At 43.8% G+C, this 15,316-nt stretch overlaps 1 protein-coding gene across 5 annotated transcripts in view; it reads right to left on the bottom strand.

Moving 5' to 3' along the window:
* The window catches only part of DHX32 (DEAH-box helicase 32 (putative)), a 202,982-nt gene that overhangs the window by 157,180 nt on the left and 30,486 nt on the right, over positions 1-15,316 (bottom strand). For 2 of the 5 annotated variants that reach the window (XM_073595742.1, XM_073595740.1), the window contains exon 2: positions 617-1,020. The exons of 1 other annotated variant lie outside the window; for it this stretch is intronic. In XM_073595742.1, coding sequence (XP_073451843.1) covers positions 617-907 — 291 coding nt within the window. In that variant the 5' untranslated portion in view covers positions 908-1,020. Of the gene's footprint in view, positions 1-616; positions 1,252-1,278; positions 1,390-15,316 lie in introns of those variants that run through there. 2 more of the 5 variants (XM_073595741.1, XM_073595743.1) reach the window with 2 other exon arrangements.

Genomic DNA, 15,316 nt, shown 5'->3' with positions numbered 1-15,316 from the left:
TTGAGAAACACTGCTTTAGCACACTGCGCATGTGCTTTCATAAGAGGGTAAGCTGCAAAAACCCAGAAGAGATAGGCAGCCCCTGATGACGTAAGAAGTGAAGATGGTGATGTGGGAATCTGCATGAATGGCAGGTTACAGCAGATGATGCTGGATTTGCTGTGCATGTATGTTTATTTAGGACAACCCAATGATCAAAGTAAGAGGGCAAGAAAAAAAAAAAATACAAAGGGGGAGCAAAGTTTATCTTTAATAAAAACTATTTAAGACAAAGAAAAAAGTAGTAGACCTAATGTACCCAAGGTGACCGAGGACTGAAATGTGCATTTATTGCCCATAGTAACCCCAGTTCTTGTTTAATTTCCTAACTATCCCTAAAGAAATGACAGTTTCTGGTCGGATTCAAACGTGTTGGCATACAATTTTTCATGAGGCTTGTTGGAAGGCCCACCAGGATCAGGACCACCATCGGGCAATTTGTGCCCCAATGAGTTTACTATTTGCCATTTTCTAAGAATTAAATTTGAGATTTGTCTGATAACTCTACGGACAACTTTTCTTTTGTGCTCTAAACTTTTGTAAGCTGTAGAAGCGAAGCACTAACAACCAAACTTACTTGTGAACTTTTTCCGCATTTGGCTCCTCCTGACACCACCACAATTTGGTTCCGCACCAAGCTCTCCAGGAAGACATATTTGGTTTTCCAAACAGGTAGCTTTTCCCTCTGTTTCAGGAGCTCGTAAAACCGAGACGAATACGGCAAACCGTCAAAGGGGTTTAGCTCCAAGTCATCGAGCAGGCCTTCATCCACATCACTGGAGTCAGATTCATCAAGAAGACAACTCTTCCCTGGGGAAATAGCTAGGAAGTCCTCGGCTCCTGGTGGTGTTCCAGGCACGAGAGCCATTACCGGACCGAATAAAGGGGGTTTCCCATGAATCCAGACGCTTCTCCGCAAATCTCATCCACAAAGTTGCAATGTTGGACTTCAACAGCCGATTTGATAGAGATTGCTCCGCACTGTCAACAAATCCAGTTTACGAACATGTTAGAATTGCATGCTTAAGGAAAGTCCGGTTAAACATCAGCCAAGGCAGCCTATAAACACTTTGTTTTTCCCAACTGCTTTGTACAGACAATGATTAAGCAGAGTGCAGGCCGGCCCCAGTACACGTGTCTGTATCCTGATTGACTATGAATACAAAGCTATGGGAGTGAAGTGATTGCGAGTGTAAGACGGGTCATGTGGTGACCTAATCCCACAACAATGGAGCTTACCCGACACTGTAGGGAGCGAAAGGACAGGGAGAGCAGTGCGTTACAAGCCACCAAATTACATCTGCTGGTCACAGCTCATCCGAGCTATGGGACGGAACAAAAGGAAAGAGGAAAGAGATTGAGCAAATATTGTTTGCTGGAAGTCATGCAACAAAGCGTTCACTGTACTTTTCTGTCATTTTAGTGTACATAAAGAGTACAAGATCAGGAGAATCTACAGCCAAAAAAGAGAATTAAGATAACTGTATAATACACGGTGCAAACACACTTGCTGCACCTAGGTGATCAGGTGATCCTGGTTTACAAGAGTGGTGACCTCAACCGTTGTTGACTACAAAATAACCGATTCTGAACAGGGGAACTTGGAAAAAAAAAAAAAAGTTTTTCTTTTGCATACAACTGGATGTTTGAAGTGTACACTTCATTTTATAACGGCAAAATGAACAAGAACAAGGAAGAGTGGGATCAAGGGGACAGTGGCTGATGTTGGCCCGATCATGATCCCACCCTGGAAAAGACTGGACTATATCGGTACAGATAAATAACAATGAACAGTTGAGTAAAAGGATTTATTACAAAGAAAGAAATTACATAGTGTACTTGTTAAAATTGCAAAAACAGAGGCTCAGAGTTGCCCAAGAGACATCTGTTGTTACAGGGTATAGAATGGTCTGGTTCTCGACTAGTTTCGCGGTATTACCGCTTTCCTCCCCCCCATCCCAATTTCCCTTCCCTATTTTCCTTCCCTCATCTTACCCCCCTCCTCTTTCCTTATCCTTTTTCCTTTCTTTCCCTCTTGCCCCTAATTATCTCCCCCCTTTTATACCAATGACTATCCTCCCCCTCTTTTACCCCCAACCAGCTAACATATCAGACCCCTCAATTGCCATTTTGTTATCCATTCAGGGAACTTCGCACAATCCCCCTTGTCCGCTGCGGGGGAGTTATGTTTGGGCAGCTGGGTGCCGCACTTATTCACCTAGATATAGGGTAAGCCACTTCCTTATTTACCTCTTATGATGTTTCTTCTACATGCTGTATTATATTTTTGTATGCATATTGTCTGCATTATTATGTACTATCTTTCTCATAGATTGGTCCTCCTGAGGAAGCGGTAATACCGCGAAACTAGTCGAGAACCAGACCATTCTATACCCTGTAACAACAGATGTCTCTTGGGCAACTCTGAGCCTCTGTTTTTGCAATTTTAACAAGTACACTATGTAATTTCTTTCTTTGTAATAAATCCTTTTACTCAACTGTTCATTGTTATTTATCTGTACCGATATAGTCCAGTCTTTTCCAGGGTGGGATCATGATCGGGCCAACATCAGCCACTGTCCCCTTGATCCCACTCTTCCTTGTTCTTGTATATTAATTTGGATGATGGTACGTTCTTAACAAATTATTATTTTCGATTACATGAGGCTATACTCAAAATTTGTGCAACGGCAAAATGAAGTGGAAACATTATGCTTTGGGTCATGTGGTTAAAGTAGTAAGGAACCTTCTTTAACCACATAACCTCCAGAAGGTTTTACCCCCTTCTCGACCAGGCAATTTTTTTTTTTTTTTTTTTTTTATTCAGCACTGCACTATTTTAACTGGCAATTGTGGAATCATGTAACACTACGCAAATTAAATTTAGATATTTTTTCCACACAAATAGAGATTTCTTTTGTTGGTATTTGATTGCCAATTGGATTTTCTAATTTATTGTATAAACTAAAAAAAAAAAAAAAAAATATATATATATATATATATATATATATATATATATATATATATATATATATATATATATATATATATATATATATATATATATATACACACACACACACACACAATATATATATATATATATATATATATATATATATATATATATATATATATATATATATATATATATATATATATATATATATATATATATATATATATATATATATATAGTATCTGGCCTAAATGTCTCTGGTAAAAAAAAAAAAAAATGACAATAAGTGTATATTAAATGATTTGCGTGAAAATTATAGCATTTACAAACTATGGTGTATATATCGCAGTTTTTTTATTTTTTAAAGGGTAACTTTGTGTATATACTGGAATTTACGCAGCTATAGACGCCATACTGTAATGGCCGTGATCAGCGTCTTATACTGGGACTATGATAGTGTGGCATGCAATCTGACACTGGGTGGGAACTAATTGATGGACGTCGCTAGTGACACTAATCAGATATTATACTGTACACTGACACTGTACTAATGACACACTGGCTGGGAAGGGGTTAACATATAGGGGCAATCAAGGAGTTAACCGTGTGCCTAAAAATGTATAATGTGTTGCTTTTAATTACAGATCCGGCTGTTTTTTTTTCCCCTACAAGAAACAGCCAGATAGTTGTTCTGGGTCCAGAGTCCTGTGTGTTTCAGCAGGTCCACAGCCAAAATCATTGTCAGGGACCTGCTGACAAAAATTGCACTGTAGCCAGTGACAGCACGGGTTAGCTGGAACAGGCTGGATGACGTAGTAGTAGCAGTTAGAGACCCTGTCACCAACTAAATATAATGTAGCTTAAAGCACTGAAAACTCAAGTATTTTTAAAAGCTTACTTGCAGTGTTTTTCTTTCCATAAATTAAGTTTTACTGACTTGCAATGTTTCCAAGCACAACCCCTCCCTCTTTGCATATCATAGCCCTCTACTTTTCTTAAGATTACTGTCTGTGCTGCCCCAGCTAATCCACCCTCCCTCACCTCTCTACTTTTTTTTAAGCTACTGGGGCAAATCGAGTTAATGCCAAAGAGCTCAATTTTGGTCTCATCTGACCACAGCACTTTCTCCCAATCTTTCTCTGAATCATTTAGTTGTTCATTGGCAACCTTCAGACAGGCCTGTACATGTGCCTTCTTGTGCCATGTTTGGAGGAAGAAAAATGCACATTATGACCCCAAGAACACTATCCCTACTGTCAAGAATAGAGGCGGAAACATTATGCTTTGGGGCGGTTTCTCTGCTAAAAGGTACAGGCCAACTTTGCTGCATTAAAGGGGCCAAAAGAGGGGAGCCCTGTATTGTAAAATCTTGGATGAGAACCTTCCTTCCTCAGCCAGAACACTGAAGAGGGGTCGTGGATGGGTCTTCCAGCATGACAATGACCCAAAACATACCGCCAAGGCAGCAAAGGAGTGGCTCAAGAAGAAGCACATTAAAGGTCATGAAGTGGCCTAGCCAGTCTCCAGACCTTAATTCCATAGAAAATTTATGGAGGGAGCTGAAACTTCGAGTTGCCAAGATACAGCCAAGAAACCTTAAGGATTTAGAGAAGATCTGTAAAGAAGAGTGGACCAAAATCCCTCCTGAGATGTGTGCAAACCTGGTCACTAAGTACAAGAAACGTCTGTGCTTGCCAACAAGGGTTTCTCCACCAAGTACTAAGTCATGTTTTGCTTGGGGATTAAATACTGATTTTACTTACTGAACAGCAACTCTATTTATAACAGTTATATCACGTGTTTTCTCTGGATTTTTGGTCTCGACCATTTAAAATACACCTATGATAAAAATTATAGGCCCTTCATTTCTTTGTAAGTGGGCAAACTTACATAAATAATTATTTTCCCCACTGTATAATCCTATGGAAATAATTAGAAAAAAGTGGAAGATGTGTCCGCCTCTAACCCCCACTCCTCTGCGCCAGGTTTTACTGAGAAATCTGATGTAGACAGAGCAGCTGCTTAAGTGAAATCAATACATGTATGTAGGCAATAAAATCATAGAGAACAAAACATAATACCCGATACCCAAAAAGAGTCTCTAATCACTTATTGCAGCAGCGCTATGTGTCAGGATAGTCAAAACACATGAGGAATGACATTAAAACTTTTAACGATAAAGGAGATGCAGGAAAGTTCAAGTAGCTGTGGTCTATTGTAGTGGAGAGCCTCTTTCACCAAGGAAAATCACCACGTGCAGGGGGTATCACCCCAATGGGATTGCACTCACCAAAAGATCAGCATACATAAGCCTTTATATTAAACGCTTCCTTTCTCCTTCATCCAACACCAGACGTCAGTCATATTCTTAGGTGAAACCGCATTACATAAGGGAGGAATAAAATAGCCAAATAGTGTAATATTGCTAAAATAATTTTTATTTAAACTTTTAAAATATTCCCCCTTTAGCTAACATGCGTACCAGATATAAACAAAAAACGAGCAATTGTTAAAGTGCACTGTGCCTGCTTATCCCGTCTCCCGGGAGGTCCTCTGGAACGTTTACTGGATAGAAAACCAGCCTACTTCCTTGTTCCCCTCGGGTGCGTGGAACGCACCCGAGGGGAACAAGGAAGTAGGCTGGTTTTCTATCCAGTAAACGTTCCAGAGGACCTCCCGGTCGTCGTCTGAGGGCGACGCCCTCAGACGACGACCGGAAGTGACGAAACGCGTCAGAGACGTAATTCACCTGAAGTACCGCGTGCGTTCCACGCACCCGAGGGGAACAAGGAAGTAGGCTGGTTTTCTATCCAGTAAACGTTCCAGAGGACCTCCCGGTCGTCGTCTGAGGGCGACGCCCTCAGACGACGACCGGAAGTGACGAAACGCGTCAGAAGTAATTCACAGGAAGTGACGCGTGCGTTCCACGCACCCGAGGGGAACAAGGAAGTAGGCTGGTTTTCTATCCAGTAAACGTTCCAGAGGACCTCCCGGTCGTCGTCTGAGGGCGACGCCCTCAGACGACGACCGGAAGTGACGAAACGCGTCAGAGACGTAATTCACCGGAAGTGACGCGTGCGTTCCACGCACCCGAGGGGAACAAGGAAGTAGGCTGGTTTTCTATCCAGTAAACGTTCCAGAGGTCCTCCCGGTCGTCGTCTGAGGGCGACGCCCTCAGACGACGACCGGAAGTGACGAAACGCGTCAGAGGTAATTCATAGGAAGTGACGCGTGCGTTCCACGCACCCGAGGGGAACAAGGAAGTAGGCTGGTTTTCTATCCAGTAAACGTTCCAGAGGACCTCCCGGGAGACGGGATAAGCAGGCACAGTGCACTTTAACAATTGCTCGTTTTTTGTTTATATCTGGTACGCATGTTAGCTAAAGGGGGAATATTTTAAAAGTTTAAATAAAAATTATTTTAGCAATATTACACTATTTGGCTATTTTATTCCTCCCTTATGTAATGCGGTTTCACCTAAGAATATGACTGACATCTGGTGTTGGATGAAGGAGAAAGGAAGCGTTTAATATAAAGGCTTATGTATGCTGATCTTTTGGTGAGTGCAATCCCATTGGGGTGATACCCCCTGCACGTGGTGATTTTCCTTGGTGAAAGAGGCTCTCCACTACAATAGACCACAGCTACTTGAACTTTCCTGCATCTCCTTTATCGTTAAAAGTTTTAATGTCATTCCTCATGTGTTTTTACTATCCTGACACATAGCGCTGCTGCAATAAGTGATTAGAGACTCTTTTTGGGTATCGGGTATTATGTTTCAATCCTATGGAAATGTTGTTGTTAAAAATCAATGGTCTGACGACAGGGTCTCTTTAAACTTGGATTAAAAGAAGGACCCAGTTAAAGTTTTGTGGAAGACAGAACTACAAAACAATTGTTGAGGAGGTGAGATGTCATTTTAACTCTGTAAATGCCACATGAATATGCATTGCACACAGTTGTGGGGAGTTTACGCCCGATTTCCTTTAATAAGTGGCAGTTGGGTTTGGCGGGGTCCTGCCTACCGAACGTGAAAGAATCGCTAATTTTTGCTGCAGATGTGAAGTATAGCAGCACGACCATGGCATGTGAACACCCCAGTCCACTGCCATTCCTCACTCACTGTCTCCAATCTCTACCCACACATGCAGCATGTCACATGTCTATGACTATGCTCACTGTCTCATAGAATTTGTACTATGCTTTCTGAGAATGCAAAGCATTCAGTGAATGGAGGATGGGCAGATGACTAACACAATCTCCCCCCCTTCCAATCACATGGCCCCAAACTGCAAGTCTAAACAAGTCCTTAAAGACCAAAAAGGAGGAAATGAACAACATTCAATGTTAGGGTTTTTGTACAATTTAGCCACTTGCCTACTGGACACTTTTACCACCCTTCCAGCGCTGTCACAATTTGAATGACAATTGTGCGGTCATGCAACACTGTACCCATATGAAGACATTTTTATCATTTTTTTTCACACAAATGGACCTTTCTTTGGTGGTATTTAATCACAATTAGGTTTTTTATTATTTGCTAAATAAAAACTAAAATTTTCGAGGAAAAAAAGGTTTTCATAGTTTGTGATAACATTTTGAAACCATGTAATTTTTCTCCTTTACTGACGTGCACTGATGAGGCGGCACTGATGAGGTGGCACTCATGGACATTGATAGGTGGCACTGGTAGGCAGCACTGATAGATGACACTGGTGGCACATTGTGATTGGCCCGTTACCTCGATCTGTGATCAGCTGTGTCCTAAAGGCACAGTGATCACAGAGCGTGTCGCCCACGCGCCGAGGTGGCACTCACGGACATTGAGAGGTGGCACTGGTGGCACTCATGGACAATGATAGGTGGCACTGGTAGGCAGCACTAATAGATGACACTGGTGGGCACTGATTGGCACTGCACTGATAATCAGAGCCCTGATTATCAGCATAGATGCTCCTTTCACACAAGCCGGCTATCAGCTCTCCTCTTCTCACGCTGACAGCGTGAGGAAAGGAATGCCGATAACCAGCTTGGGTTTACATCGTGATCAGCTGTGTCCATTGTGATTGACCCTTTACCTCGATCTGTGATCAGCTGTGTCCTAAAGGCACAGCGATCACAGAGCGTGTCGCCCACGCGCCGCAGTGGGCACAATCACAGGAAGACGTCATAGGACGCCATCCTAGAACTGGCTGGCCGCGCTGTAGCCATCATTCAACTATAGCACGGTCGGCAAGTTGTTAAACACAATATGCCATCGTACATCTTCCTGTAGTTTAAAAAAAAAAAAAAGGTGAAAACTTTTATCAAAATTTCTTGCGTTTAATAAGATGATGTCCGGTAATCCTACCTGCAAGGTGTATGCACAGGCACTCTCTTTCCCAAGGTGGCAACCCTTATACAATTCAATTGTAGAGTTGGCAGGTTTTGGCCTTGGATTCCCTCCAATGGCATACACTGGAAGGAACATTTAGTAGCAATTTCCTTAGGCAAGTGCATCAGCCCAGCTATTGCACTATTTATCCACCCCAGCAAGTCCATTATAGAGTTAATTTTGTGCTTGCTAAATTTAAGTTTGATTTAGCAAGCATTTGCAAGAATGAAAAAAGGTCAACTTCCCATAGAGAGTTTTTAAAAAGCTGCAAAATATCAAAATTATGGAAGTATCCATAATTATTAGATCCAAAACGCTCATGGAAAGTATTTCCCTTTCCTCCGTCCAATGCATGTGTGCTTTATAAAGACACCCTACAAATCTTTTTGACCAAGGTGAAAAGTTAAGTCTTACCCCTCCCACTGCAATTACTTCCCTCCCAAGGATGTGGACACTCAGATCCACCGTCCCCCTCTATGCTGCCAAGTCAGGCATCTTATAGTAGAGATACCAATGCCTCTCACGTTTCTCTGCTTCCAGATGGCTCAAGAGAAAAAAGGCAAGATGGTGGCACTGACAAGATTTTTTTTTTTCTTTTTTACTAGTTTAGCAGCTTTCCATAAAGAACTGTACTATACTAGTGACATGTCTGGGTGGATATACAAATAATTAGAGGCTTAAAGGATATGTTACCCTAACATTTCATTATCCTGATGTGTAAATTGTACATGTGTTTAAAGTATCCTGTTCTCTTTGTATTGTTTCCTTTGTGTGAAATACCTGGTGATCCTTCCAGTCCCCCTGCTTTCCTATTGCAAACTGAACATGCTAGGCATGAGAGCAGATCTATCCCAGTGTGGTCAGTTTTCTGGCTGTGCTTTGAGCTCAGCCTGCCTGTTCTCCAATGGCCAAGACTTCTGCTGACACCCCCCCCACCCGTATTGCCATTCACTGGAATCAATATCCTGCTGTTTCTCTACCCCCACCTCTCCAAGTCCCTTATGCAGCTGAGAACAGAACTAGATTATTTGCTCACTTATACATAAAAAAGGTGTTTATAATGTTTTTTTATATCTACAGTCGGGGCTTTTCAGCAGGAACGCTGAACTGAATGTATGTAATGGAAAGAGGTGCTGGGGTGTGCTGAAGAGTCTATTGATGCTGGCTGATGAGGGATATATTGCTGCTGTAGGGGATCTATTTTTGCGAAGGAAGGAGGTTTATTGTTGCTGGGGAGTTGTTCTGTTGCTCGTGGGGGATCTATTGTTGCTGGGGGGGTGTCAGTCGTTGCTAGGAGGGATGTACTGTTGAGGAAGGGGTCTTTGTTGCCGGCTGCTGGAGGGTCTATTGATGCTGGCTACTGGGGAATCTATTGTTGCTGGAGGGGATCTATTTTTGCAGGGGGGTCTATTTTTGCTGGTGGGGATCTATTGTTGCTGGGGGTGGGTCTTATGTTGCAGGGGGTCAAAGGTTGCTGGGAGTGATCTGCTGGAGGGTATATTGATGCTGGCTGTTGGGAGTCTATTGTCGCTGGGGTGGCTCTACTGTCGCTGGGGTGGCTCTACTGTCGCTGGGGTGGCTCTACTGTCGCTGGGGTGGCTCTACTGTCGCTGGGGTGGCTCTACTGTCGCTGGGGTGGATCTATTGTCATTGGGGTGGATCTATTATCACTGGGGTGTCCATTTTTGTTAGATCTTACATAGTTACATAGTAGGTGAGGTTGAAAAAAAAGACACAAGTCCAACCTATGTGTCAGTATTACATTGTATATCCCTGTATGTTGCGGTCATTCAGGTGCTTATCTAAGAGTTTCTTGAAGCTATCAATGCTCCCCGCTGAGACCACCGCCTGTGGAAGGGTATTCCACATCCTTGCCGCTCTTACAGTAAAGAACCCTCTACATAGTTTAAGGTTAAACCTATTTTCTTCAAATTTTAACGAGTGGCTACGTGTCTTGTTAAACTCTCTTCTGCGAAAAAGTTTTATCCCTATTGTGGGGTCACCAGTACGGTATTTGTATATTGAAATCATATCCCCTCTCAAGCGTCTCTTCTCCAGAGAGAATAAGTTCAGTGCTCGCAACCTTTCCTCATAACTAATACCCTTTATTAGCTTTGTTGCCCTTCTTTGTACTCACTTCATTTCCAGTACATCCTTCCTGAGGACTGGTGCCCAGAACTGGACAGCATACTCTAGGTGTGGCCGGACCAGAGTCTTGTAGAGTGGGAGAATTATCGTTTTATCTCTTGTGTTGATCCCCCTTTTAATGCATGCCAATATTCTGTTTGCTTTGCTTGCAGCAGCTTGGCATTGCATGCCATTGCTGAGCCTATCATCTACTAGGACCCCCAGGTCCTTTTCCATCCTAGATTCCCCCAGAGGTTCTCCCCCCAGTGTATAGATTGCATTCATATTTTTGCCACCCAAATGCATTATTTTACATTTTTCTACATTGAACCTCATTTGCCATGTAGTTGCCCACCCCATTATTTGTTCAGATCTTTTTGCAAGGTTTCCACATCCTGCGGAGAAGTTATTGCCCTGCTTAGCTTAGTATTGTCCGCAAATACAGAGATTGAACTGTTTATCCCATCCTCCAGGTCGTTTATGAACAAACAGGATTGGTCCCAGCACAGAACCCTGGGGGACCCCACTACCCACCCCTGACCATTGTGAGTACTCCCCATTTATCACCACCCTCTGAACTCGCCCTTGTAGCCAGTTTTCAATCCATGTACTCACACTATGGTTCATGCCAACAGACCTTATTTTGTACAGTAAACGTTTATGGGGAACTGTGTCAAATGCTTTTGCAAAATCCAGATACACCACGTCTACGGGCCTTCCTTTATCCAGATGGCAACTCACCTCCTTATAGAAGGTTAGTAGATTGGTTTGGCAAGAATGATTCTTCATGAATCCATGCTGATTACTGCTAATGATATCGTTCTTATTACTAAAATCTTGTATATAGTCCCTTATCTATTTTACTGTGTTTGTTATTAAAAAATTCCATTCAAAATACTTAGCACCACAAAATGATACTGGTTTCTGTATTCTCTAAAAGGGGTGGTACTGGGAGGTGGGTAAGGGGTGGAACCAAGGAACGGTGCTCGGAGGTGGGTAGGGGGTGGAGTCAGGGTGGCTTAGAAGGGAGGAGTTCCTGCACATTTTCTGAGAAAAAAAGCTCTGTCTACACTATGGCGAAAACTATTGACACCCCTGCATTTCTGGCAGATAATGCACCACTTCACCCAGAAAATTGTTGCAATTACAAATGTTTAGGCATTCTCGTGTTTATTTGTTTTGTTTGTATTGGTAGGAAGTAACAAAAAGCCAAATATGACACGTTACACGCAAACCCTCCAAAAATGGAGTGGACAAAATTATTGGCACCCACAATTTAAAGGGCAAGTTCACCTTTACAGAAAAATCTGTAAGGTGAACATACACAGGACCCCCTCCTCACCACCACCCCCCTCCTGTCCCTCTGACCTGGAGCGTGGCGATCTCCCGTTCTGAGCCCTGCTATCGCCGCCTCACTTGACCGGGGCTTAGAAATCCCCTCGGCTTAATCTCCAAAACGTCCCCCTTCAGGAGGGATTTTTTTGGAGCACTCTAATTGGTTGACACGTGGGTGGCGCTGATCCAATCAGATCTCACGTAGCCCATCCTGTCAGCAGGGAAGAAGTAGATAGAACGCAGAGGGGATTTCTAAGCCCAGATTTGGTGAGGTGGATATAGCAGGGCTCAGAACAGGTAATCACTGCGCTGCAGGCTAGCGGGACGGGGGACAGGGTCCAGTGTAAGTTCACCTTACAGATTTTTCTGTAAAGGTGAACTTACACTTTAATATTTGGTAGCACACCCCTTGAAAAAAATCACTGAAATTAATCATTTCCTGCAACCATTGAGTTTCTTACACCTCAATACTGGAATTTTGGACCACTCCTTTCGCCAACTGCTCCAGGTCTCTCAGATGGGAAGGGTTCCTTTTCTTAACTGTGGTTTTGAGACCTCTCCACAGGTGCTCTATGGCACAGGTGTCAAACACAAGGCCTGCAGGCCAAATCCGGCCCTCCAGGCCATTTCATGTGGCCCTCACACCTCTCCTGCAGCTGCAGGAGAGCTCCAGCCCTCCACTGGTCTTGCTCCAGACCCCTACTTTCTGCTTTCAAGCAATGCATCCAGCTTCTTCCCAGCAGCTGCATAAGGAAAGGGGGTGCACTGTGATGTTAGGGAGAGTAGGAGACTCAACTTCTGATGGTGGGGTGGCTCTTGACATCTAATGTAAGGGGAGGGCATGCGGTGGACATCTAGTCTTACAGATACAACCGGCCCTTTTGAGGACAATCATGGTTCTGATGCGGCCCACAATGAAATTGGAGTTACACACCCCTGCTCTATGGGATTTAGATCTGGACTCATTGCTGGCCAGTTCAGTTCTCTCCAGCGCTTTGCATTAAATCCTTTGAGTGCTTTTTGACGTGTACTTTGGGTCATTGTCCTGCTGTAAGACCCATGACCTCTGACGGAGGCCCAACTTTCTGACACTGGGCTCTACATCACAACCCAGAATTCTTTGGTGGTCTTCAGATTTCATAATGCCATGCAAACAGTCGAGACATCTAGTGCCCGAAGCAGCAAATCAACCCCAAAAGATCAGTGAACCTTCACCATGTTTGACTATAGGGACTGCATTCTTTTCTTTAAATGCCTGATTTCTTTTTCTGAGAACAGTAGATGGGCTTTACCAAAAAGCTGTAATTTTGTTTCATCTGTCCACAGCACATTCTCCCAAAAGGATTTTGGCTTCCTCATGTAAGTGTAGCACCCTGATGTTTAAGCGGGGTTGCTCTTAAATTTATTTGCCAAGTGCTAGTTGCTTTGGCTAATGGTTAGGCGGTCAATTGATTTCACCCCAATTCTTTAGTTGCTGCACTTCTCTCTTCTGTAGTTAGATGGCCGGGTATCTGGTGACATTAGATAAGACAAGGGCATTGCAAGGACAGATTAGGAGTATATGGGGTATCTCAGCCAATGGGCAGGGATTTTATTGGTTCCCTTGGCCTTCTGGGAGAGCCTATTTGGGTGGAGTCAGGTGATCAGGGTTTTGTGCCAACTGGATGGCTGTCTGGGTGGACATGTGTTGTATTGCCCAGGCTGCTAGGCCAGAAACCTAAGGCCTATCCTGGGATGTCTGGCTGCTAGGATGTCTTAGGGCCCATCAAGAAGCAGTGTAGGTTTGGGACTACGGGCTTGTAGTCCAACCAGAAGTAACAGTTCTGCCGGCCAGAGAACCTGTCGTGGTTGGAGGTGAAGGGGGAAGCTGTCGCCACTACAGGACCATCCACATTGTTACCGGGGACCACCTTGAGTAGCTGAAGCAAGTACCAGAGCAGCATTCTCACAAACCGGGGATGGTGAAGAAGTGGGAAAACTTCAGCAAGTGCCAAGCCAGGGACCCAGCCAGTGGAGGCGACACTTGCAGAGCATTATAGTGTGCCAAGCCAGGGGCCAAGCAGGCCAGTGGGTTGACGCTTGAGTATCATCTGAGTGCCAAGCTAAGGACCCAGCAGGGATGCGGGGGTGAAGCTTGAGAAAGATTGTAAGAGCTCAGGGGATCTAGTGGCAGTGGAACATGAAGTCTAGTGAAAAACTGGGAGCTCGGTGGAATGAAGTTCTACAATAGGATATTGCAGAAGCGAAAAAGTTCATTACAATCTTTGTTAGAAACTGTTACAAGACTGTTGCCATAGGAGGCAGCATTCCTACTCATGCAGATGTGGCGTCTAGCTGGTTACCTTTCCCTGTATGGCTGTCTACCTAGAGAAGTCTCGGAGTCTGCCAATTAACATTGCCTATACTTAAGGGTGTCCTGGCCCCAGCCCTCTCTCCCACAAATCTTTTTAAGAGACAATAAATCTCTTTGCATTCAAGAAGTGTCTGGCGCCCATCGATCCACCTTGCATTACACCCACCATGCCTTGTAACCCACTCTACACAGAAGGATGTCAGCTGTCCCTAACTCTGGAGGTCAACATTAGTTCTAGAGAGGCCCGGGACTTTGCTACATACGTTTCGACAAACTGATAAATGTTTCTCTTTCATCCAGCTCCAGGGAGATTAGCTACAGTGCCATGGGCTGTAAACTTCTTTACAATGTTGCGATACAGGAACATTAAAGTAGTTGTAAAGGCACAAGGTACTTTACCTTCATGCATTCTATGCATGAAGGTAAAAAAAACCTTCTATGTGCAGCAGCCCCCTTAATACTTACCTGAGCCCCCTCTTGATCCAGCGATGTGCATGAGAGCCTTGGCTCTTCAGGGACTCACACTTCTAATTGGCTTTTGGCAGCAGCGGGAGTCACTGGCTCCCGCTGCTGTCAATCACAGCCAGTGAGCCAACCAGGAGATGGAGGGGGCGGGGCCGAGCCACAGCTCCGTGTGTGTATGGACACACAAAGGCGTGGCTCGGGAGAGCACCTTCTTGGGTGCCCCCACAGCAAGCTGGTTGCTGTGGGGGCACCCAGCAGGAGGGAGGAGTGCCAGCGTGGGACAAGAGAAGAGGAGGATTGGGGTTGCTCTGTGCAAAACCACTGCAAAAGGCAGGGCAGCACAACACGTTTGTTATTTTTTTTTTAAACAAGGCTTTAATATTTTTTAAAAGAAAGAATTTGCGCTAGGTGTACAAATGTTGTGAATAAAATTTGTTGTGAATAAAAAATAAACCTATTGAATAAAATATAAACCTGTGAAAAGGTATCCTGCGACTATACGCTATAACCCTGATAGGGGGCACCACTAAACATATAAACAAAAGAGCGCAGCGCTGGATATAAACAAAATGTCGTGCTATGTGCCAATACTTTTAAAATATAAGCAAAAAAGAAGTGCACAATTTGTTCACAAAAAATAAATACATAAACATATAATGAAAAT

This window comes from Aquarana catesbeiana, linkage group LG08 (assembly GCF_042186555.1).
Source record: "Aquarana catesbeiana isolate 2022-GZ linkage group LG08, ASM4218655v1, whole genome shotgun sequence".
In the NCBI taxonomy this organism is placed as follows: domain Eukaryota; kingdom Metazoa; phylum Chordata; class Amphibia; order Anura; family Ranidae; genus Aquarana; species Aquarana catesbeiana.
Note: the sequence above shows the minus strand (reverse complement) of the source record. Positions and strands in the feature narration are given on the sequence as shown.